The sequence below is a fragment of the Hemicordylus capensis genome, chromosome 6, assembly GCF_027244095.1.
Source record: "Hemicordylus capensis ecotype Gifberg chromosome 6, rHemCap1.1.pri, whole genome shotgun sequence".
NCBI classification, from domain to species: Eukaryota; Metazoa; Chordata; class Lepidosauria; order Squamata; family Cordylidae; genus Hemicordylus; species Hemicordylus capensis.
This window is the reverse complement of record NC_069662.1, coordinates 28,005,677-28,031,386: the sequence shown is the minus strand read 5'-3', so window position 1 is coordinate 28,031,386 and position 25,710 is coordinate 28,005,677. Positions and strand designations below refer to the sequence as shown.

The 25,710-nt window shown below is 48.0% G+C and overlaps 1 protein-coding gene across 8 annotated transcripts in view; it reads right to left on the bottom strand.

Moving 5' to 3' along the window:
* NDRG2 (NDRG family member 2) overlaps positions 1 to 23,021 on the bottom strand; it is a 46,072-nt gene extending 23,051 nt beyond the window's left edge. The window contains exons 1-6 of one of the 8 annotated variants that reach the window (XM_053260315.1): positions 22,896 to 23,021; positions 13,471 to 13,553; positions 10,275 to 10,319; positions 4,109 to 4,214; positions 1,967 to 2,087; positions 1,800 to 1,862 (exon numbers count right to left, since the gene is read on the bottom strand). In XM_053260315.1, coding sequence (XP_053116290.1) covers positions 1,800 to 1,862; positions 1,967 to 2,087; positions 4,109 to 4,214; positions 10,275 to 10,319; positions 13,471 to 13,548 — 413 coding nt within the window. In that variant the 5' untranslated portion in view covers positions 13,549 to 13,553; positions 22,896 to 23,021. Of the gene's footprint in view, positions 1 to 1,799; positions 1,863 to 1,966; positions 2,088 to 4,108; positions 4,215 to 10,274; positions 10,320 to 13,470; positions 13,554 to 21,603; positions 21,672 to 22,591; positions 22,742 to 22,895 lie in introns of those variants that run through there. The other 7 variants (XM_053260314.1, XM_053260321.1, XM_053260318.1 and 4 more) reach the window with 7 other exon arrangements.
* Between the last annotated feature and the right edge of the window lie 2,689 nt (positions 23,022 to 25,710).

Here is a 25,710-nt window from a genome sequence, read left to right as displayed (position 1 = left end):
GCTAGCTACGTGTGCTAAGCTTCCCTTCCAGACTAGTGTTGCACTAGCACAAGCATGTTTGCATAATCTGTGGCAGGCCTCATGTGTCTGCAGGGAACTTGCAGGCAATAGTGCAGTTTCCAGCATCCCCGTGACTCCACACAGCTGTGCAATCTTCCGGCACCAGCGAAACTTGGTTCACTGTGCAAGCTCAGCATTAGTCTGGATATCAGCAAGGGCTGCTCAGAACTGGGCAGGAAGCTACTAAGGGCCCGGCGCCCAGAGTTTCAGGAGGGAAAAGAAGTGGGAGTACACCGGAAAGGCGGGTGCAGGGATTTCTGGATTCTATCCACAGCTCCCGAGAGATTCCTGGGAAGCTTGCCCAGGAATACTAGTGAGGCCTCTAGCAACAGGCTTGAGGATCAGAACAAGAAACACTTGTAGAAAGGGCTTCTCAATTCTCTTCCCAGTTTCAGAGGTGAAGCCGGGCCTAGTGTGTGAAAAACATGGACCTGCAACAACATCAGAGGCAAGATGCCTCTCAATACCAGTTGCAGGGGAGCAAAGCAAGAGAGAGAGAGAGAGAGAGAGAGAGAGAGAGAGAGAGCATGCCCTCACTTCTTGCCTGTGGGTTTCTCGGAAGTTATCTGGTGGGCCACTGTTTGAAACAGGATGCTGGACTAGATAGGCCTTGGGCCTGATCCAGCAGGGCTGTTCTGATGTTCTTAACAATGTAACAAACAAACCAACCTCCTTTGCCAACAGAATCCTTGTGCTTTTAATAGCGACATGAGAAGCAGATGTTCAACAGGTGTATCCTGCCCCCACCACAGCCATCTCTAGGGTGCACCCATTGAATTTCCGCCTGGGGAGCGGTTGCTAAAAGCACGGAGCATTTTCCAGAAACAAGGCAGCAAACAGCCTTTTGAGGAACTACAGCCTTTGGGTTTTAACCCTGCCTCTCAGCCATTGCCCTATTTGTGCATTTTCTGATTTTACCCTCTGCAGCAGAGTCAGCACAAACAGCCTCCTTTGCGAAACTGAAGGGTTGGCACATGTCCAAGAACGGCCTGGAATGCCCAGGAATTGGAACTCTTATCCAGGACAACACTGACTTGTCCTACATCCTGGATAAGACGTGTCCGGGAATTTGAGGAAGATTCCTTTAATGAATTTTACCCATTTTTTTCTGGTGCTACTATCGAGGCATTGTAGTTACATGGTGTCAGTGTTTAAAAGCCCCATATTCTGACCTTTCCTCTGGCACCAGGGCTGTTGACTGGCTAGGTTGGCTCTCTTTATATGGCTCAGTAAACTCCTTCCCCTTATTTCTGGATAAACCCAGGGGCCCTCTACCACCCTCACTAAATTTAGAAATAATCCAGAAATGAGGGGAAGGCAGTGATAGGGAACACCAAGTATAGAGTTGGGAGGGAGCATTCCAAGTAAGTCCAACTGTATTCAAAGAATGGTCATTTTATAAACTGTTATTAAACAAAGCAAAGACTTAATACAGCTTTCTTTCATTTCTCGCCTGCACTTGTGTTACTGTCATATTTATTTCACACACAGTATTTGATTGAGACACTTCTAACCCTCTCCTGTGCAAAGAAAACTATGGGGGGGAAATCTGCGAACCAACAGTCAAGCTCCACAGTGAAACACTTCTTTCAATCCTAGTTAAAAAAAAAGGTAAGGTTTTGAAATCTGCATCCCTGCTTTTGATGGTTGTGTCCAGGAATTCTGTCTGACAAAGATGGCAACCCTACTGGGCACTGACTCTAACACCCCCACACCCCCATCACCCCACCAAGACTCACTTGACATATTGCAAGATGCAGGGGATCATGTCGGCCAGCTGGTCCAGCGAAGGATACTGGTACCTAGGGAGGGAGCAGAGAGCCGGGGGCTACATTAGACAGCTGGACTTTGCCCCCATCTCACCCAACCATGAGGGTGGGGATGGGATCGGGGCTGCAAGGCTCACCCCAGAGGGAAGGCCGGGGCACCCTCCTCCATGCCAGGCGCATCCACATGTATCACCACGAAGTTCTTTATGATCTCTTGCATGTCCTCAAAGTGGAAGAGGGTGTCGAAGCACGAATGATCTGGGGGGGCAGGGGTGGGGAGACAGAAGAAGGGGGTGTCAGGCTGCGGAAGGGCAAGAGGCAGAGTCATCCAATTGGCAAGGTGCAAACAGAACAGGGATGGCCCTATGACCATGTAGGTATCAGATTTCAGGTGCCATCAAAGGTCAGCACATGGTTAGTTTTTTTTTTTTTTAAATTCCCATCAGGGGGCACCATTTGAATTTTCTGCCTCAGACAGCAACATGTCTTCAGCTGGCCTGGAAAACAAGCAAGAGGTGGGCGTGTTCAGGCAAGCAAGCGGACCTGACTGGGGGAGCTCCAGCATTCTCCCTGCAAGGGATGCTAGAGGAGCCTTCTGAGACTTTGAGAACAAACAGATTATTGGGCTTAGTGGGGGGTGGAGTGGGGTGGGGTTTGGGGGGTGAGGGGGCAGGAGGAGTTCCAGAATAGTGTACATCTTGGAAATATACACAAGAATACAATGTAAATCTCAACAGTTAAAATTTGACATCCCGGGGATTCTGATTTCAAGATCTCGGACCACATTTTTTGGATTAGGAGAAAAAAGTAGGGGTATGGTCCATCTTGGTATGAAGTGTTAACATTTTTAAATAGCAATGCATATAGTAAAAACATAGGTCTGAATGTCAAAACTATGACGTGTGCTTCTCCAAAGATTTGAAGCGCGTCCGTGCACACACACACACACACACTATTATTACTAGCAATAACTTAAATGGAACCTCAGCTACGGAAAGCATATTATAAGCCTTGTTTAATTCACACTCACAACAACCCTGCGAAGATGGCCCTATTTTCCACAAAGGGAACTGACTCTGGTTGCACACTGTGCTCTCCTCTTGAAAGCAGCCCCACCATGCAAAAACTCTGCTCTTGAAAATTCAAGAGACAGACAGCCCTATTCATACGTTAAGTCCAACACTCATACAACAAGTGTACAGTGCACACAGGTGCCGTCTGTACACAGGTATGGTTATTCACATGGTTATGTTGAACACAGGTACACTTCCTCCCTGTTCCATGCGTTTGAGGGGCCTGTACCCAGGTTCACTTCCAAAATGAACACAGGTACAGTCATTCACACAAAAATGTCTGTACACCTGTACAACATAATGTCTGACTAGGGCTAGAGAAAGCAGAATGGGATAGAAAGCCCAGGAGCTGCTGCCTGCCTTGGTAGTTTCTCTCTCTTTACCGTTCTTCTTAATGGCTAATATTCCCTGCTCCTTCCCCTTCTAATTCCTAGCGGAAATTAGCCACTAAGAAAAGAGATAAAAGGAGATAAACACGGGACAGAGACAGGAAGCCAGCGGTTCCTCCTTCACAGAGGTGTGTGATTTCTGTCCTCTCCAGCATTTGCTATCTATCGATGAAGGAGGCTTCAGAATTATCAGTAGGCAGAGCTCCTATAGGAAGAGAGGATCACCACTCGACCAAAACTGGAATTTGAGAGTCTTCTCAAACGTTGATGCCGATTCTCAAGTGATGGTGACTAGGGTTGAGTGCAAGGGAGAGAGGGGTGTGCGTGTGTCTGCACACACATGGGGAACGCCTGGGCTTTTCAAAACAAGGTGTCCTCATGGTTCTTTCAGAACAAGACCCTTTTTCAGGGATGCGGGGGGGAGCTATCATTGTGCGAACAGGTTCAAAGAACCCAGGCTGCCAATGGAAAAGGCCGCTGAAAGCCCCCGTACTCGCTGGAGGGAGAGAAAGAGAAATAATGGCTGTCAGGCCGCAAATGCGGCCTGAAATGGACAGGGGGAGAGCTCACTCGGGTTCTCCAGAGCCCAAGCCACGCCCCCATGTGCATGATGTCACGCGCATGGGGCGTCACTAGAGGGGCCGCTGGGCGGGGCTGGACACAAGCCACCATTTGGCTGGCTCCCCGCCTGTCAGAGATCTGAGACCTGGACTGTGCAAAGAACATCCCAATTCTCCCCTGGAGTTGCAGTAGTGAGAAAACTCCCAGCCCTCTCCCCGCCCTTCCGCCCCCACCAAAGAGGGTGTTGCAGTCTTACGATTTTGTCCCACATCATGGTAGGTGAGGATGGCCGGGCGTTTGGGCTTGGGGGTCCCGTGGATGGTGATTGTCACAACTCCATAAGGTGTCTCCACCGTGTGTTTCTGGGGAAGGAGAGAGAAAGAGAGAGAGACGGAGAGAGGAGGGTGAGCAAATGAATGTGCGGTGATGCTAGACCTTAGCCCTGCCCAGACGACAATAATCAGGGTATGCCCCACACACAGAGGGATGAGCAGGATCATGGCAAGAGGAAAGTGGCCCTGTACCAGACCATCGTGCAGAGGCAGCCCAAGGTATGAGGGCGCCTGCCTTGCCCCATGGACTGGGTTGGGGGGGCGGCCCAACTTCTTTTCAAAACCAACCCTGTACACTTTGAAAGTGGTGCAGATGGTGAGGCAGAGGAAAGGTTTCCAGCCACCGCCTCTTCTCGCCTCGTGCTTCTCGCAAGGAGTGTGAGGAGAGGTGCAGGGCTTGCGGGGTCCAATTAGTCTCAAAGAGCTACTCTGAGGGCAGCGTTGGAGGGGGGCATTTTGATAGCCCAGTAATCTGCTGCCTGAGGTGACCACCTCACCTCACCAAAGGGCTGCCCCTGCCTCTGTGCACAGATTACGTCTTGTGAGCCAAGCTCATGGGTATGCAAACCATATCTACAGGCTCTCTGTACAGCCGGGGAGAGCACGCTTGTTATGCTTCCATGTTCCATGCGGAAGAGCCCAGCCTGCACACGGAGCTTGGCACAGTAAGGCTAGCTGCCATGGCCCCGCTTTGCCCTCCATGCGTTCAGTGTGTCTTGGTTGCAGTCATCTGCCCAGGGCTCTGGGGGGCGCCCTTTCCAAAACATGCCCATCTGGGGAGAGATAAGGGAGCCATACTTCAAGGAGAGGACATTTTTGGCCTGAGGAAAGACCCAGGCTCAATCCTTGGCTGTTCCATTTAAGAGACCTCAGGGAGCAGGGCTGAGAAAGAAGACCTCTGGGGCTGAGAGACAACAGGGAAACGGGCCTAGCCAAAAACATCACTCCGGGCCAAGCTGCGTGCTACTTTCCCCTAGTCCAGAGGCCGTGTGTTTATATGTAAAGGAAATAAAATAAAATAAACATTCTAACCCCCCCCCCCAAAACAAGCCATATTGTCACGCAGCCGTATGTGCATATTTTTTGCACTTGTGCCAGAGCACACTTGGACCATTGTGCAAACATTACATTGCAATGCATGTGCAAACATTACATTGCAACGTTAACGGTGCACAGTATGTCAGCCATTAGCCATATCATGACCAGAACCAGGGTCAGAACTGGCTTATGGCTCAAACCTCAGAATCTGTTTAATCAGCGGAGCCCAATCTAAGAACATGTCAAGTAATTTTAAGAAAAGAGTACCTCTGAGCATACAGAGGGTACCTTTCCCTTTTATCCCAAATCAGGATTAGATGAAATGCCACATACATCAGACCCTGCCCTTAACCTTAAAAAAAAAAAAAAAAAAAACGTGCAAAATCTCTCTAAGCCATGTTGTGACCTTGAAAAACTCACCGGTCAGAAGGTGTGAGTGGCAGGTAGGACTGAACCTGACACATGTCACCTTAAACACTACCTGGAATCTTCTAGAACAAGTGCTGAATTCTATGCAGCCAGACAAGTCATCTGTCAGCCTTATCATTCCCATGATGCACAGGGAACACTTGGGTCAATATTTCAAACAATCACAGTCTGTCTTTTTTTTATTATTATTAAATAAAGTTCATTGTTTATTCTCCCAGCCCTTCTGGCTAAGGCCTTCTCTTGTGGCATACACTGGAGCTCAAAGTGTTCAAAAGCAATTGGAGATGTAGGGGAGGGTTCGGTAATTTGGCACTGACAGATACTCCTTATGAGCACTTCAATTAACACAGGCATGAGAAGGGTGAAACGCGGAGATAAAAGAGACAGCTCAGGAGAGAGGCAGTACAGCTCAGCGAACGGAGAGTCTGGACTCTCTGGCAAGGCTGTTGTAACCCGAAGAAATGGAGGAGGGATTTGTGGTTACAGATGGTCAGGCAGGCCTGCACCATGTATAACAAGCCAAATGCATCTACCAGACAAATGCTGAGGCCTTTCATAGGCATAACAACCTCAATCATTTTGCATTCCCAGGAAAACACCAACGTGAAGAAGTGTCTCCTTTCTATCTGGTCACTCAACCAGGACCTGATTAGTTTAAACTTGGTAACCTACCAAGCCAAAGAGCCATGTATGGACACCCCCTAGGGCAGGAATTCTCAAATTTAGGTCTACAGATTGTGTTGGACTACAACTCCTATTATCCCAAGGCTATTCTGTTTGGGGATGCTAGGAGTTGTAGTCCAGCAACAAATGTGGACCTAAGTGTGAGAATCCCTGCCTAGGCTGTTTGGCTTGGTAGGTTACCAAGTTTAAGCTAACCAGGTCTCTGGTTGCATGACCAGACAGAAAGTTGAAAAGGACTCCTGTACTTGTAACTGAAGGGATGCTGAGCTAGGGTGGGAAAGGGATAGTTGCTCACCCCTGCTCAATAAACCATCACTTTTAAAAGGTGCCTCTTTGCTCAGTTAGCAGGAGAGCAACTCCATAATAGAGGGAAGTTTGGTGGTGGTGGTAGTGAGGAGGGATGGAAGCTACACCCAAAACGTAGTTGTTAAAGTTACAGTCACCCAAACCTATTTTGTATTTGGTCACCTTTGAGAGCCTGCAGAACCTGCTACCCTGAGAGCTTCATAGCCTCCTCCTTGTTGGATTTCAGCTACCAGGTGAAAGTAGCATGAGTAATCTTTATTGCTCCATCCTGTTTTGCTTCATGTTGTTTGCTGGCCAATGACCAAATAAACTTATACCTTTATGCTGGCTACTGTCATAATGTTTTCTCCACTCTTCTGCATTCTGTTTCATTTTACTGGCTCTTGTTTTATGGCACTTACTTTCAGTTGTAAGGATGTGCCAAAACACAATTCGGCTGTCCGAATCGCCGGCACCTCCCTTGAAATTTGAGGCCTTACACAGCCCCATTAAAGTGGAGGGGAACCTGCTCCTCCTCCGCTCGCTGCTCCTCCCAGATATGCCCATGCGCTGGCAGGGTGTCTTCCAGCTACCCCTGCATGGCACCGGCACACACGTGGCCTCTGCGCATGCGCTGTGACCATTTGTGTGGCCAGCATGGTTGCATGCACAGAGGCCATGTGTGTGCTGGTGTTGTGCAAGGCAGCTGGGAGATGCCCCACTGGTGCGTGGGCATCATACCTGGGGGGAGTGCCAGGATGGTGTCCATGGCAGCAAGCAGAGGAGGAGCAGGTATGGACCTGCTCTCCTCAGCTTTAAAGGGGATGTGTAAGGCCTCGATGTGCTGACAGTTTGGACCTCTGGGTTGTGTTTCGGCACACCCTTAGTCAATTAACTACCTCAAGAGTCTTCCTGTGGGCAGAAAGGCTGGGTGAAAATATGTTAATACATAAAAAAGTGAACTTCTGTCCTATCAAGAATAATACAACCTACTCACACGTAGTAAATTATAGTAAGTCAAATCTCCTAGATTATCTCCCTAGCTCCTGGATGGAAGTTGAATCTGTATGCACTTGTGTACATATCCCTGTCATGCTGGTTAGCCTTGGGCAAGCCTAGTTTTTCTCAGTTCCTAATCCGTAAATTGAGCACTGACTTACCTCATATGAAGGCGGACTGATGTAATATGACCTTTGCAATTGGGAAGTGCAATTATTCTTTTCCATTTCAGATATGCAAAAGACGATGCATTTTTTTAAAAAATGGTTGTATCATCTAACCTCACAAATGGTTGTATCATCTAATCCTGTAATTAAATACTGCTCTTTTATTGGTCGGAAAGGATGCTAAGAAACTGTCTTGCCTAAGACTAGTCAAGGAGGTCATGACTAAACAGTAGGGATGTGCACAGAACTGGCAGCGGGTGGGGCATTCTTTTAAAGGTGGGGGAGGGTGCCCTCACCCCTCCCACCACATTTCCCCCACCGGCGCTCCATTTTAAACATGTCCGTCAAGGTGGCAGTGTATCTCCCTGTCCTCATGCGCACGCACCAGGTACTTCCTGTTACTTCCGACCGAAGAAGGCACGGGGTGGCAGGGAGGTACGCTGCCGCCCCAATGGACACATTTAAAATGGAACGCTGGCGGGGGAAACGCGGCGGGAAGGGGAAGGGCTCCCTCCCCCACCCTTAAAGATATACCCCCCACCTTTGAACCGCTCCAACTGGTTTGGAGGTCCTCCAAACAGATTCGTGCACATTCCTACCTGAACAGCTCCGGTTGCCACCTTCTTTTCTGTGTGATGGGCAGGATTCTCACCAGATGCAGCTTTCTCCAGAATGACGGGGCAAAAGGCGTGCCAACTGGCCGGCAAAAAACTGGCCTGGCCTGCTCCTGTGCCTTAAAACAACTTGGTCTGCAGAAATCGGCAGGTGAAACCTTTCACAGTATGCAAAGGAACACAATCACCTGCTAATGAGACGTAAGTTTGGGTGGGGTATAAATAAAATAAAATAAAATAAAATAAAATAAAATAAAATAATGTCTGCAGATCAAGTTTACCCCAAGAAATAAATAATGGAAAGGGAAACTATAGCAGTTCTACACGTCAGGCAGCTATTTAAGGTCAGAGAATGGAGGCAGGGAGGGTGAGAGTCCTAATTTGGGTCAGGTTTCTTATGTCCATCCTGTTGTCCAATGGATCAAACTGGAACATGACAATTAAGAGTAGTGGTTACACTGCAACGCTTAGGAAAGGCCACGCTACAAATCAAAGCCAACAAACAAGAAGCAGGCTGGGCGTGGAGCCAGGAATCCTGGGGAGGGTTATAACCTCCCCCCCCCCCCCCCGGCCACCCTCCTGGCAGGGCTCTTGCATATTTAACAGTTGCATAACAGGGTAGATTCAACAGAGGCAGCTTTTCTTTGCCCAAAATTTTGCAACAAGGAAAGCCGTGCTGTTGTCACACAGCTGTTGAAAAGCACAGGAGCCTCCACACCTCAAAAAGAAGGGTGACAAGTCTTGAAGCAATTCAGTTTCTCTCCACTACAGCCTAATGGCACTGCGGGGAAGTGACTTGCCTAGGGAGCAAGAGGCTGCTGGTTCGAAGCCCCGCTGGTATGTTCCCCAGACTATGGGAAACACCGATATCGGGCAGCAGCCATATAGGAAGATGCTGAAAGGCATCATCTCATACTGCACGGGAGGAGGCAATGGTAAAACCCTCCTGTATTCTACCAAAGAAAACCACAGGGAAGGAACCCTGATGGCCGGAGCTTCGGCAAGCAGCAGCCTCAGGTGATCCAGGCTGCTGCTCAGAGGAGTGCCAGCCACCATGATTAGGGCACTTCCCCCTTCACACAAACGGTGCTGAAACGGTGAGCGCCCAGCTGGAGGGGGTCAGTGACAGTTCTGGGGCGGGATTTCCTCCCCGCTTTGGGAGCTGTAACTGTGACTGCACAAACATCGGAAGGGGACTTAGGACTCTGGAATAGGTCCCATGGAACCCAGAAGTCATTGCTCCTCTCTGTTCTGTTTACATCAGTTCAATGACCTACACTTGCCCTCTTTAGACAGGAAAAGACTGCAGGATTTACAATTAGGCTGCCACCTTCCCCCCCACAGCCCCGGTGAGGGTTTTGCATCTTAGCAGCTGTCTGACCAACAGGAGTTCAACAGGTGCAGCTCAACCCCTCACTGCCATTCCAGGCTGGAAAAAATGAAGTCAGTCAGATTTCTACGCAAGCCTCTCAGGAAAAAGGGGGCAGCCAGGGTTCCCTGTAACCGGGAGTCCCAGATGTTGACTACAACTCTCATCATCCACAGCTGCAATTGTGTTTTGGCTGGGGATGATGGAAGTTGTAGTCAACAACATCTGGAAATCCTGGTTACAGGGACATGCTGGTGGAAGCCACTCATTCTCAGATCTACACCTACTGTTGTTTTAGAGATGAGAAGGAGAGAGAGAGAGAGAGAGAGAGAGAGAAAGAGAAAGAGAAAGAGAAAGAGAAAGAGAAAGAGAAAGAAGAGGGTCACTGAGAGCCAACTGGTAGCTTCTGTCCACAGCCCTGTTTTGCTTTTCTGAGTCTGGGGCTTTCTGAGGCTTGGGGGCCCCAGTCTGTCCCCATAACCAAGATGGGAAGGGGAAACATTACCTGGCCATGCTCCTGCAGAAGTTTGGCTGCTATCAGTTCAGCATCCTAGAACACAGAGAGAGAAAGAAAGAGAGGGAAAAAAGGCAGACAGAAAGACAGGAAGTGTGAGGAGGTAAGTGGGAAAAAAGAATCAAGGTTACAGAGTTGGGGCAGGAAGCAGAGCAGTGGCTGTGGTGCTTGCTAGTGGTTGAGGCCCTTCAAGCTGGCGTGGGCAGGACAGAGGACTGGCTACACTCTGGAGCAGGGTCCCCAGGTGTTGTTGTTGGACTGCAACTCCCATCAGCCCCATCCACAACAACTTTACAACAACCCTGTGAGGTAGGTTTGGCTCAGAGAAAATGACTGGTTCAAGTTTCACCCCGTGAGTTTCATGGATGAGTGGGGGTTTAAACTCAGGTTTTCCAGCCCTAGTTAAATGCTTGATCCTGATGTTGTTGTTGGACTACAACTCCCATCATGCCCTGGTACCAGGCTACAGTGGTGAGGGAAGATGGGAGTTGTAGTCCAACAACCACATCTGGGGACCTAAGGTTGGGAAACCCTGCTCTAGAGTTAGCTAAAGGGTTCCATCTGCTCTTTTCCATGTTTCTGGCTGGGTGATGTTTTGCTCAGTTGGGGTGTGCAGAAGCCTCCTTCCCTAAATGGAAACTAGCCATTTTTAAACTGCACAGCCTACCCATACAGGTCCCTGAGAGCTTTGTTGATGCGTAAGGATACTTGGGGTCTAAGACGGCATACTTCCGGGCTTGTGAGCTGCTCTAGTGTAGTGGCCAAGAGATCGGGGCATAAACTGGGACATTTCCAGTTTGAATTTTACCTCTACCTGGGTGGCCTATGTAAGCCACTCCCTCTCAGCCCTACCAGCTGCAAAACGGGCATACTAATACCCACCTTGCTTAACAGGTGAAGCACCCTGAACACTCAAAGGGGCTAATGCAAATGCTAATTAGGATAGCCTAGGAATATCTGGTTAACACCCAACTCTTATCCTAAGTGATGCCTCGGATTCATGGTCTGTTTCTGAATTTTCTTGTGGGAAGTGAGTAATACTCTCAAGAAAAAGGTGCTAAGTTTCCTGCAGAATAGATGAGCAGCAGTGTCCCCTGTAACAGAGATGTTGTTGACTGCAACTCCCAGCATCCCCAGCTGCAGTGGCCTTTGCTGGGGGATTATGGGAGTTGTAGTCAACAACATTTGGGAATCCCTGTTACAGGGAACACTGCTGAGCAGCCATGGTTTGGGAGGGGACCATTGTTCTCTACAAGCTTAGGATGGCCAACGCTTTTTTTTTTTGGTCCTGGTCTTTTAGCAACTGTGCAACAAGCAGAAATTCACCAGGGAAAACTTTTTCTCATCCCCTCCTCTGCATGTGGGTATCACACAGGTGCAAAAAGGCCCAGGAAGACAGTCAGAAAGAAGTTGGTAACTAATGATGTGTCACTTACCAGCAGCACATGACAAATGATGGTTAAATTCATGTCTAAGTACAGTGCCCAGTTTATTAATAGAGACACCAGAAGATCACTTCGGACCAATCAAAGGCCATATCATGTAACGTTCATAGATTCACTCAGCACCTTTCCAAAAGATTACCACTCAGTGGGTACTTTTCAGTCTAAGCCTTTCTCAGCAGCATTACTTGGGGCGGCCCTTTCATGAGGCAGAGCGTGCCGGTTGCCTCAGGTGGCAGATTACTGGGGCACCAACAGAGCAGCAAGAAGAACTCAATGTGTGACAGCTGTGAAAAAGGCCAATTCTATGCTAGAGATCATTAGGAAGGGGTTTGAAAATAAAACTGCTCATATTATAATGCCCTTACACAAATATATGTTGCAGTCACATCTGGAGTACTGCATACAGTTCTGGTCATCATATCTTAAGAAGGACATTGTAGAATTGGAAAAGGTGCAGAAGATTGCCAAGAAATTTAGGACTGGCAAAAGGAAGTACATTTTCACACAACGTATAATCAACCTATGGAATGCTCTGCCACAAGATGAGGAGAGGAGAGGAGGTCTTGTGGTTGCAAGCATGACTTGTCCCCTTAGCTAACCAGGGTCTGCCCTGGTTGAATATGAATGGGATAATTGATGTGTGAGCACTTAAGATATTCCCCTTGAGGGATGGAGCCACTCTGGGAAGAGCAGAAGGTTCCAAATTCCCTCCCTGGCATCTCCAAGATAGGACTGAGATTCCTGCCTGCAACCTTGGAGAAGTCTCTGCCAGTCTGGGTAGACAATACTGAGCTAGATGGACCTGTGGTCTGACTCAGTATATGGCAACTTCTTATGTTCCTATATTCCTAAGATGTTGTGACAGCCAACAGTCTGGATGGCTTTAAGAGGGATTTAGATAAATTCATGGAGGACAGGTCTATTAGTCTGAGGTGCTGTAAATAGCTTCCTCTGCTGATTTCCGCATATCAGAAGCACAAGAGGAAGTCAGTACTTGAGGATCTGGGTGGGGTCTGGTTTTCTTCTGGCCAGCTGGCAAACAGATCTCCAAGAAAGCTTGAATCTGTGCTGCACTGAAGGAATCTATGAACATTATCATACAGCAGGGCTTCACAATTTCATCCCACCAGATGTTGCTGGACTACAACTCCCATCATCCCTGACAACTGACCATCATGGCTAGGGATGATGGGAGTTGTAGTCCAACACCAGCTTTTTGCGGGGGGGGGGATTTCTGCAGCCCTATCATACAGTATCTGATCCAACTGAAATGATCTTGTGACGCTGTTGTTATTCTGCAAACGGATGGTATCTAGATTTGGAGATAGATGTGGCTTATAGGGCTCGCGAGTTGATAAAAGGAAGCTCTTTTGAGCTAAGGGGAGGGGCCCCAGGAGAGCGACAGAGCACACACTTGGCCCACAAAGGACCCCCATTCCAGCCCCTGGCAATTTCAGTGAAAAGGATCTCGGGGAGCAGGGCTCTACTGGAAACACTCCGGAGCTACTGCCAGGTGGAGCAGGCAGCACTCGCTGGGGAGGAGGGCGCAATGGTTAGACTCAAGATCAGGCGGGTCCATGTGAGTGGCTGTTCCTGCTCTGCCAACCTGCCTCAACTGGAAAAGAGCAAGGAGGACAACAGGTGGGGCTGGAAGCTGGGGGGACACTGGTGAGAGGGAGGGAGGAAGAGTAGTGGCAGGGGAGGGCAGGGGGCAGACAGGGGAACCGTGTCCTTTTGCTGACCTTGCCCGGATCAGGTCCTCCCGGAGCTTTCAGAAGCGGCTTCTCCTCAGTGATCTGCACCTCTTGGAGCTCTGTCATGGCACCTGGAGCAAGAGATCAAGACACAGATATCAAAGTTGAAGATAAACCCCTATCCAACTGAAGAGGAGGCCATAGCTCCATGGTAGAGCATCTGCTTAGCATTCAGAAATCCCCAGCATTCCTTTCTGAAGCCCCGAAGAGCTGCTGCCAGTCAGAGTAGACAGTCCTAAGCAGGATGAACCGATGGTCTGACTCAGTAGGCAGCAGTTTCCACCTGCTCAGCTACTGTTTGTGGAACACGATGCCTGTCAGGATATTTCCTGGCAGTCCTAAAAGAATAGCCATAGCTTTGATCTGGTTCCAACATGCATGTTCATCACTTGATGCAAGGACAGTCAACCTGAGATGTTGTTGGATTCCAGCTCTCATAGTCCCCTCCCCCAAATAAATTGCAACTGGGGATGATAGACGTTGTAGCCCAGCAACAGCTCAAGAATCTCAGGCTGGCCGTTCCTGACCTGATTACTACCCCATCAAGTGATAACTGCAGATATGGATGAGCCATCATGGAAGTAACACCACAGATGGAACTTTCACTTCACCCAATGTCACCGCAAATGCAACAGACACCTCCCAGCGGCACCTCCCAGCTGTCAGCCATTAAGTGACAAGAAATCAAGGAATCTGTGTGAACCACCTTGGTTTTAATTTAACAAAGAAAGTAATACTGCTGTCTATCAAGAGTGTTTTCACACACGGCAAAGAACCTCTCTGGTTTTCATTTGCACCTGACTGTGAACAGTGAGAATGAAGAACTGGCATAGAGCCCATTTTAAACCAAAGCCACACTTAAACTCCTGGAGGTTTTCATTTGAAATTACAGAGATAGTAAAATGCAAAAAAACCCAACAACAACAAAAAAAAAAACAAAAAAAAAAAACACACCACACAAAAAAAACCCCCACACAACAAATTGCCAGACAAACCACACTCCACAGCCCTATTACTTGTGAAAATAACTAAAGTTACTGAAAATACTGCACCACGATTACAGTGCATTATTCATAGCCCTTCTCTGTGTCTTACAGTCTTCACTATCCATGGCTGCTCACACAACAACCCTGTGAGGAAGAACACTATTGCCCCATATTTGACAACCACAAAGGCATACATTTATCAAAGAGGGGAGGGCAGAATGGAAGTTCTACAAATATATCTAAACCGTTATTGTTTTATTTGCTTTTGTCCAACCTTTATGGGTTGAAGATATGGCATAATGTTTGAAAATGGTTTTGCCTAATTTACTGTATTTGCTGGTACGACAAGTTTGTGTTTTCTTGCTTGATTTGTGATATATCTTGCATTACTTTACTTTGCCTGCAGAAGGTCCCAGGTTCAATCCCTGACATCTCCAGGAAGGGCTGAGAAACTCCTGCCTGACACTTTGGAGGGCACTGCCAATCAGTGTAGACACAACTGAGCTGGATGGACCAATGGTATAAGGCAGCTTCCTTTTTGGCCAATGGCCCGTGGCGAATGCAACATATAAAATGGTCTCCCATTTTACAGGTGGCAGAACTGAGGCCAAGAGAACGACTTGCCCAAAGATGCAGAATGGGTGGTGGGGATGTGAAGCCAGGTCTCCTAGGTCCAAATCCTCTCCTTGGGTAACCGAGCGTGATTGAGTCTCCCTTGGCAGGTGGCCAGGACCAACCCAACAGCCAACCCAACAGCCCAAAGGAGTGCTTGGGCATCAATGTCTTTAGGGGAGTTAATGAAACAGCGCAAAAACTGAGAGATGCACTCTAGAATCCCTTTCAATAATCCCATGAATGCTGGTGTCACAACTCTAGATTGCATATAGTTGGGATTTGGAAATGCTCCAAAAATGGTGCCCAAAGTTTCCAGCAACATTTCAAGGGGTCCTGGGGCGCCCCTCTGAGATCGCACAACACAAGCCCTTGCGACAGAAGAACGTCTCAGATCCGCCTTGCAGGTTTTGTTCATCCCTGCTGAGAGTTTAATACACCATCAAGCACTGCAGTAGCTAGCTATACTTTCTGCGGCCCACGGGAGAGGGAGTTCTATCCATAATCAGTGCTAAGGGAATAGCAGCTTCCCTACAACAGCACTGCTGCCTGGAGTGGTTTTGCTTTCATTTGTTTTAAAATTAAAATTCTACACCCAGAACAGCAGGATTCTGTGATCTGTACAATTATGCAAATTTCCACATCAACATAAACTTGTTTATAGTGCATAATTTATGAAGTTTCAAATAGTCATCAGAGGCAGGGAGCTGATACTGCATGCCAGGCTTCCGGATAGCAGTCTCACTCCCTGCCTCCATCCTCACCCCAGGTTCTGAGGTTTCAACTCATGTTCTCCCAAGTCCTACTCTCCAGCCTCCCTCTTCCTGGCAGGGATGGTTCAGACTCACTAGATCAGACTCACTAGGTTCAGACTCACTAGATCAGGGCTGCCCAACTTCAGCCCTCCTCCAGCTGTTGGCCTGTAACTTCTGCAATCCCTGACTATTGGCCGCTGTCGCTGGGGATGATGGGAGTTGTAGTCCAAAACCAGCTGAAATGCTGAAGCTGTGCAGCCCTGCACTAGATGCAGTGATTTCTCTTATGTACCAAGGATTAAATCTCTCTCTCTTAAAACATTTTTTAAAAGAATCAATGGCAGTGTCAGACAGTCTGATTACATTTAGTTGAGGATATCCCACTGAAATTAAAAGGACAAGCAACTTGTCCTTTCAATTTCAATGGGGCTTCCTTGGTCAGGCAGGCAGTCAGCCAGTGTTTCTTTCTTTTTTAAAAAATAACCTGGTTTAAAATGAAATTTGTATTTCATACAAACATGTTACAAGTCTATATTTATAATCTCTTCAAACAGAATAATGACTCAAGCAGATGGATTTAAAGAAAGCTCTTCTGTATTATAAGAAATTCTGCTGGAAAATGTCAGATTTTAAATATTACTGATACTATGAGTCACATATCATATCTTGGGCCTGGGCCTTCTCTGTGGCTGCCCCGGGGCTCTGGAATTCACTCCCTGTCGAAATAAGAGCATCTCCTTCTCTGCTTGCTTTTAGGAAGACCCTCAAGGCGTTCCTGTTTTTCCAGGCTTTCCCAGGTTTTCAATTTCAATTGAAATTTTAATGTTTTTATTTACTGAGATTGTTTTTATCTGTTTTATGGATTTTAACTGTTTATACTGTTTTATTTTTGCTGTGTTTTAACTTTGTACACCGCCTAGAGATGTCTACGGTATATCAGGCGGTATAGAAATATGATAAATGAATGAATGAATGAATGAGTGAATGAATGAATGAAATAATATATATGGCTGCAGACTTCCCTACAGGACCCAGAGACTAGCATATTACCACAAGCACTGAGGTTCTAGAGATGCCACCCAGAGGTTCATCAAGTTAATTTGCAGAGACCATATGGGTGATCTTGGATTTGGTTGCTACTAAGCAAATGGCACACACGTTGATTTCCAACCCATGGGCCCTATTCGAACCTTATGCTGTAGGTGTACACATGTACAGGTTTTTGTGTGAAGGACTGTGCATGCATTCACTTTAAAAGTGAACCTGGGTACAGACCCTCTCAAATGCAGGTATGCATAGCAGTGTATTGCTGTATGGGTGTTCGGCATAACATGTAAATAACTGTACATGTGTCCAGATATGTATGTGTGTATGCTGTACAAAGATGGTACATCCATTGAACATAATGTGTAAATAGGCCTATGGAGAAGCATTATTTGTCCAGCAACTATCAGTCCTTCTTTATGGAAAGTTCCGGACTTTTGTAGCTTGATTCTATGCGTGGAAGTGAATCATACTTTGTTCAGTGGGACCTACTTCCAAATAAGTGGGCACAGGATTTTAGCCTCAGCCTGCAAGTGAATTATCTTGCATAGTATCTTTGTACATGTACAGCGAGTCCAACAGAAATCTGTCTTGTCTCTAAATGGATATAATTCAGCAGTGCATGTGGGCATAATGACTAAACATTTTGGATTATGCTCCAACATTATATAAAGCTTAATTTTGTTGAAAACCAATATGCTTTAATTGGTATGAACAACTAGGTAGCATACACACTTGTTCAGGAAATATATAAAATTCAGAATAGACTTAAATCAATGATTTAAAATCAGCCTTTCTTTCTGGGTGACTGAAATCTTGGTCTAGATTAATTCACCCTGTTCCCATATAGATACAAATGTCATGTGTGCAGCGGCCCTAAATGCTCATTGGGTAGCATGAGCAAATTGGTCTCCCTTGGGGCCCGCTTACACATGCTTTTGTATCTCTAGATCTCTCTATATGCACAACCCAATAACATGCATTTTAATGTGGAAGTTAGTCCCACGGTGTTCAAATGAGCTTACTCACTAGTAAGTGTGTTGAGGGCTGCTATAGGGAGGAGAGCTAGTCTTGTGGTAGCAAGCACAAATTGCCCCCTTTGCTAAGCAGGGTCTGCCCTGGTTTGCATTTGAATGGGAGACATGTGTGAGCACGGTAAGATACTACCCGAAGGGCATGGGAACAGTCTGGGGAAAGCACCTGCATGCTTGCATGCAGAAGGTTCCAAGTTCCCTCCCTGGCATCTCCAAAACATGACTGAGATAATCTCCTGCCTGCAACTACTACTGTAATTAATACTACTGTAGTTGTGTTCAACATTACGTGTGAATAATTGTACCTATGTACAGATCTGGACCTGTGTACAGGAGTACATGAGTGTTGAACATAACGTGTGAATAGGGCAACTGAATGTGTGGATGGACTCCACTGAAAAGCATAACCTGAGATGACTGATAAGAAATTCCAGATGTCGTATTCGAAGTGCGAGGGCCCAGAAATGTATGTTATCACTTGATGTTCCAGTCATCCTGTGAAGAGCGTGCACAGGTGAACCAGTCCTTCACCTAACCTATCTCACAGTGCTGCTGCAGAGATTTAAATTAAAAAAGAGAAAAGGATTGTGACGCCTTTTTACAATTCCAAAGCACTTGCTCAAAAGACCCCCTGGTAGGGGTGTGCTCGAGTATCCTCTGCCAATACACACGACTCCGGATGTGTCTTTACATGGAAAAGGAACTTACCTTCTCCCTGCCCCAGGGCACCCTGGAGTACATGCAGATATGCACACACACACACACCTAGCCCCACAGTACAATGAATAGGGTTTGCAAAGACTAGGCCCTGGGAACCTTGTAATGCCTGTGTCCATACAGAGCACTGAATCAAAGACTCAAGAGCCCAAAACTATGGGACAAAATCCAACCCCCACCGTTCCTAACTCCCAGGTGGATAAATCTGAGCACACTGGCATGTCTTGACATGCCATGGATTGGAATGGTCTTTTCGGAATAGAAAAAGTAGGGAGCAAGAGTGGGGGGGGGGCCTGGATGACTAAGCTCCCCCCTCCCCTTACCATCTAAGCTACTCCATTCCTTGCCAATGTGAGAAAGAGAAGCCAGGAGTTCGGACAGCAAGCCTTCCTTCCCTCCCTCCTCCTCTCCTCCCTTGGTGCCATTCCACCACTGGCATCAGGGCAACCTCCCTAGAGTCTTGTAAGGACAGGCAGCTCCTCTTTTTCCCAGGCTTGCTTTCTCCCAGGTGCCGTGGCTGGCTTCCACTCCAGCCTCCATCCAAGGATCCCCCTCCTGGGCCATAAATAGCGGCTTCGATCACCACGACACGGGCAGCGATCCAGTTCCCTGGGGCTCCCTGCCACTCTGGGGCCCTTTGCAGGGCCTGCAAGGAACAGGCATTCAGGAGATAATTCCTCCAGCCAGCACTCATCTGATCTAATCCGTAACAGACACCATTGGTAAGCACTGCACTGAGAGGGCAGGACGAAAGCAGGCAAGCCGGGACATCCAGACCCCAACCCCCCTGGTTCTGGTGGTGAAAATAAAGAGGAATGTCTACAGATTCAGAGCAGAGGGATCTGGCATCTCTGTTTCCAAAGAGGCGGAGGGACGCTGATTCTGTGAAATGTAGGAGAGCACAATAAAATGTTAGGGGACTCCAAGCCCCATTCCCGTCCATAGCCAGCTATGCCACCCTTTCTACAGCTGTCATCTACCTCCTTCCCTGCACAGGGCTCCGTGATCTACTCCAGCTCACTGGCAAGCCACAATCCAACAGGTGCAGCTTGCCTGGCACAGAGCTGCATTCCTGGAAGACAGCATCACCTGTTGAATGTATGCCTGCTGCACAGCTATTGAAAGTACGGGAGCCCTGCCAGGAAAGCTTTGCATCCACAAATCTAACAGAGCACTAAGAGCATGTTAGATCCTGCACAGAGCTTCCGAAGCTGTGGCCAAAGCTTGCTTGAGTAGCAGAAGATGCAGTATCCCCTTCCTTTCCTCCTCCCCACTCCCCATTCTCACTCATACATATATGGAGTCTATTTTGATGCAGGGCTTACTAGGCCTTAGGCTCTGCTTTCACTGTCCATTCCTTGGGCAATGTGAAAGAGTCCCTATGAGCATGCACAGAGTTGACCCCCTCTCCCTATAAACCTTGCACACATCTAAGACGGAGCCAAAGTCAGGCTGGAGTTTTGGCAACACCCAGTTCTAGAAATTCAGCTCTGCAACTTGTGACACATCAAACAGACAGAGTCTGCCACGTGTCTGACACAACCTGCCTGCCTCAAGGTTTGCAATTCAGGTCGAATGCAAAAATCAGGAGTTATATTGGGTCTTCAGTAGGCTGGCTGGTGCACTAGGTTGGGGTTGGGAGATCATGTGCTCTGCATTATACACCTCCATGCCCTAACATCCACCTGTCCCAACCTGTTAAGACCTCACATCTCTCCCAGAGATCTCTCCCTCTCTGCTGCTTTAACCCTTACAGCAAACGGAGGACTCCCGGCTGCCACTTTCCCACCCACTCCGAATATAGCTGGTTACACTCCCTCCTAAAGAACCCAGGAGTCCTGGCTCCCACATCGATCCCCTCCTCTTCTAGCGAACCCCTCCAATCTAAACGAAAGGACAATCATTCCAGATATCCCATACATGGGGGTGTGTCTCCACGGAGGCCTTCCTTCAGTTACACTCACAACTCTGCACCTGCTCTAAACAATGATCGCCAGGCCTTCGGGCTTACAGGATGGGATCGCGGACGGAGGGAGGATGATCTCGTGAGCTCAAGTGTGACTGAGTGCCAAGGTGATCTGCCACACAGCTGGATCCAGGCTCTGGGCATGGCAGAAGGTCCCCAACAATGGCAGCAACCGCTCCTCACTCTCAAATAATTTTCGAGACAAGGCCCCGTCTCCTCATTCCTTTTGCTATGGAAACTGCTTAGTGAACTTTTAAAAAAATTATTATTGGGAAGCAGTACGATGGTAATCACTAATCACGACGAGGATCATAATAGCAGCGCCAGCTCTAGCATCTGGCAAGGGGCGGGAGGGGGGGGAATGCAGTGGCAATACCTTGGCGGGAGAAGCAGTCCGCGCAATGTAGGCAGACAAGAACCGGAGCGGGAGAGCTTCCAGGTGCCCACAGGTCCCAACACAGGGAGTTCCTACGTGCCAGCAGGCACTGGCTCTGCACCAGAGGAGCTGGGAACTGGAGCACACACCTGCAGCCAAGACCACGTGAAGGCTCCTCGCCAGATCTGCTGCTGGGACACGCAGCCCAACAATCGCCCTCTGCGCCAAGGAATGGACCCCGTCCTCCCCCTCAGGGCCTGGCTCCCCTTTCGGAGCCTGCACCCAGGTGGAAGTCGGTGGGCTTCACTCCCCTGGGGTTTCTCACCGCGTCCTGTCAGGAGCCCCAGCCTGACAGGATGAGGTGGGAAGCCCCGGCAGGCAGGGAGGGCTGCCCCCAGACCTTGAGGGGTCTTCTTGTGACCCCCACAGCTGGGACAGGACTCATGCCCCCCCCCACGTTTCTAACCATCATTTCCTTCCCTGACAGCCCTGGAGGGTCCTGGCTGTCCTTTCTCAGTCCGAACTCTGCTTAACACACTGCCCTTACCCAGGGGTCCTGACTGCCAGCCCTCACCCCAGGTACAGCCCCTGCACTTCACCCCCTCCAGGAGCTCCGAGTTCCCAGACCCACCGACTCCATCCATCGCTGCCATCGCTGCCGCCGAGTCCTCCATGCCTCTTTGGAAGAACCCTGGCAATCCCGCTCTCCCAACCAACACGGACCTCAGTCAGCACCTTAACTGCCAGCCCCACGCCCCCTTTTCCTCTACCCACTAGAACTTACTGCTCTCCCAGAAATGGGAGCTGCAACCACCAGCACAGGGTCCCTCTGGCCACACCAGTTTAACCTCTTCTCCCTGCCTGGCACTCCCTTCCCAGAGAACCCAGGGATCCGAGCCTGCAGCCCCCTCCCCCTGCAATCCTTTAATCCCCTTTCTCGACCAGAAGGCAAAGATCTCTCCCCCATCTCCCCCTCCCCTCCCTGCTCCAACCTGGCAGACCCCACATTCGCATCGAGGGGGACCCTCCTGCCCTCCCGGTACACACAAGGAATCTGGTCCTTCGAGGTAGGGGGTGGGTGGGTGAAGGGTGCCTCCCATCCGGAGTGTTTTTCCATCTGACATTTGGGTCTGTTGATCGTGTCAATTGCAAAGCGAATCGAGGAAACAGGCAGGAAATCAAATCAAACCAGCTCATGGCGCGGCGCGGGCGGGGGGGGGAGCGGGAAGAGGAAAGCCCCCCACCCTCACACAGACATTTTTCAAAATACAAATCTACTCAGAATAATACCAACACCAACCAGAGATTGTTTTGAATTTTGGAGAGGCTGCTGGGAGGAGGGAGGGTATTGCCCTAGTCTGCTATGGAGATAAAAGGTACCCGATCTAGGGGATTGAGGGAGGGGGGCGGTCTACAATATAGGACATTTAATCCCCTATGAACTGGGCAACATCTGGCAACAGAGAGCTCCCCCTCCCTCCTTCGGGGTGCCTGGATCAGGGGAGATAGAGGCAAACAAGGAGGAGGGGGGGAAAGCGGGGGGGCACAGTCTCCCTTTGAAAACTGGCAGCCGATCCCCCCCTCCACGAAAGATCCCCCACCCCTTTTTTGGTACCCACTGTCTGCGCGCGTCTTTCTGTCTGTCTGTGGCGGCCGCCCTGCCTGCGCTCTGTCGCTCCGTCTGTCTTTCCACCTTCACTTGCCTTTGACTCTCTGACTGCAAACGCCACTTCCCCCCACCCCCAGGGAGAGACCCCTCCCCCCAGATCCCCTCCCCCCCAGCTCCGCCTCTGCCAATCCTGATTGCCAACAAGGAAGGGAAAGGGGGTGGGGGGAGGAGATCGGGGGAGGGGAAGGAGGGAGGGAGGAGAGACTGGCAACCATCTTTCTTCAGATGATCCTGGTAACAAAGGGGATCCCTACCGGCGAGGAGAAGGACCCCTCATCCGCAGTCTCCGCCCCCCGCTACCCCGCTTCGGTCTCGATCCAGTTGAAAGATACTTTTTTTGTAGATAGAAAGACAAAATGTTGCAAAACAAATTGGGCACGCGGAGATCCTGCGCCACCTAGAGGGCAAAGGTCCCCCAAAGGCCAACCCCTTGGGGGCGTTCCTGTAACAACGCTTTTGAATTATTATTATTATTATTATTATTATTATGCAAACTAGTTAATTTGGAACAGAAACACTCGCTTTGATTCCATCTTCATTTGCAGTAATACGGGGCGTCACATAAACCCCATGGCTCGGACTCAGGCCACCTGTTTTGGAACGGAGCCCTGGAAAACGTGAAGAAGAAAGTGCTGCCAGGCGTGTACAGAGTGCATTTCTACTCGGAGTCAGTAATCTGAGCGCCCCCTCCAAATCTGAGATCAGGAAGCAAGCGATGTTTAATTTTTTTTTTAAAAAGTGGAGTTTTTTCAAATTCTACTTGGAACCTCTGTTCTTCAGTCCTAGATGGATTCCTGCTGCTTGTGGATTCTCCATTATCAGAGAGAAACACTCTGCACATGCTCTTAGGAAAGGAAAGAAAGGAAAGATTGTGCCGTCCAGTCGGTGTCGACTCCTGGCGACCCCAGAGCCATGTGATTCTCTTGGTAGAATACAGGAGTGGTTTACCATGCTCTAAGGTAGTCTTTAATAGGAGAGTTCAGCCATCACCCATCATAAAGAAAAGAAGATGCAAGGCTAAACCCAAGCCAGACAATGTGGTTTCCTGGCAGGCATAGAAGTCCACTGTCTTGATCTAACTCTTCCCCCCCCCTTTCCTTTTAAATGTAATCTTAATTGTTTTAAAACATCTCTTAAATTATTCTCTAATATCAGATTTTGCAGTTGTTTGCTTTTGAAAATATTTTCAAATTTCAAGTCTGAGTGGTGACTTAACTTCATTTTTAAAGCAATAACCAAGTAATCAGTTTGCCAAATTCAGTACTTTTATGCCCTGTCCCCCACCTCTCCCCACTACAGCCCCTAAAGACAACACCCATCATTGGGGAAAGTTGCCAACAACCCAAAGAAGGAGAAATACATTTACATTTTTGAAAGCAAACCTGAAATTAGGATTTGCTTGAGAATATTTTCCCCTAAATTAATTTGAACTCTCAGTTGGGGATAAACTGATAATTATTTTAGTAGTATGCTCCAGTTCACACAATGCTTCCCACGTGAATTGCGGATGTAAACAGGCTTGTAGCCGGAGATTTTGTGACAGGGAGTTAACATAAAACAGCAAAAACCTAAATCCAAGTTAATAATATGTCACATTCAAAAAATGTGCCACATTTTTGTCAATCAACCCAGTTACCTTTATGCTCACTAGCTAGAATAGTGAAAGTGGAGGAGGTTAACTTTTTCCTGAACAACTGAGTAGCTTCTCGGCCTGCACCTTAATAAAATTAATAATAATAATAATAATAATAATAATAAAGCTTCCCCATTACAATTGTTATTTAAGCAGCTCACAAAACAAGGCAATAAAAAAGCAAAAAATTAAACACACATTTAAAAATATATGAAACAAAAACAAGAACTACAATAAAATACAACTAAAAACAAAACAGGAGCATTTTGAACAAAATGTTTTTTAAAATATAAAAATAGGGAACATTTCATACATTTCTACTGGAAACAAATAGTTCCCAGCATTCTGTCACACTCCAGTGTGACCAAGAAATAGGGCAAGGGATCTAGCTAGTAAGATAGGAGCAGCCTTGATTCTTAATGTCTGGGGCCACCATGGACAGTGATTAGACTGAGTTCCCACCTTGACTGTGCCCCCAAGCGCACCCTTTTACTGTCTCCCATGCAAATGAATTGCGGATCTTCACTTTTATGAGAAAATATAAAGAGCTGCATTTAGGGATAATATAGCAATGGGGACAAAAACTGGCCTCACCCTCACCACTGGTGATGGCCCAGCCATCTTAGCAATGAGAATTTCACGCGTATCTCTATAAACAAAAGACTAAGTTTTTTAAAAAAACGAATGACAAGGGAACAACCTGGACAATTCTAGGGAGGGAAGTAGTCCTCTGCGGTGTTCTCTCTAATTGTTTTCATCTCTGTGTGGAATGAGTTTTGTTTTGTGTGGCAGTACCAAGGCAGTGTGCAAGCGCGCGCACATATGTTCAGAATGGGTCCTTCCTGGTTCAATCTGAGCGGGATCTAAAATTTACTGAGCGGACATAAATAAAACTTGTGTGCATGTGCATGCACTTTAGAGGGAACACTGGGCCTGTAGCTTGGCTACAGCCCTAGTGGCTCGACCCCTGCTAACTGGGCCAAGAGAAGCTTTCCAAAATGGTAGCTCTCTTCTGGTTAGCAAGGGGAGAGTAACTCATCCCAGCACAGCATCCTTCCTGTGGCTGTTGCTGGTGTCTCCCTTGTTTCTTTTTAGACTTTGAGCCCTTTTGCAACAGGGAACCATGTTCTCTATGTAAACCTCTTTGTGAGCTTTTTGTTGTTGAACCCAACATATTCTTAATAAAGTTAGTTACGTATTATTATTTATTATTAAGCCCCATAATATCACATGAAGGAAAAGGAACAGCCACAGGGCACAACTGAACTGACTCTTGCTTAGCCTAGAGGTGATGCTTCTTGCTTAAATCCAGACTCAACACATGCCAGGTGCCTGGGAGCCATGGTGCCTAAAAATTTAACCGTGGTGTCTAGACTAGGATATTCAGAAGGAGAGTTATTTCATAAATGGATGATCTTCAATTGGCAATTGACAGA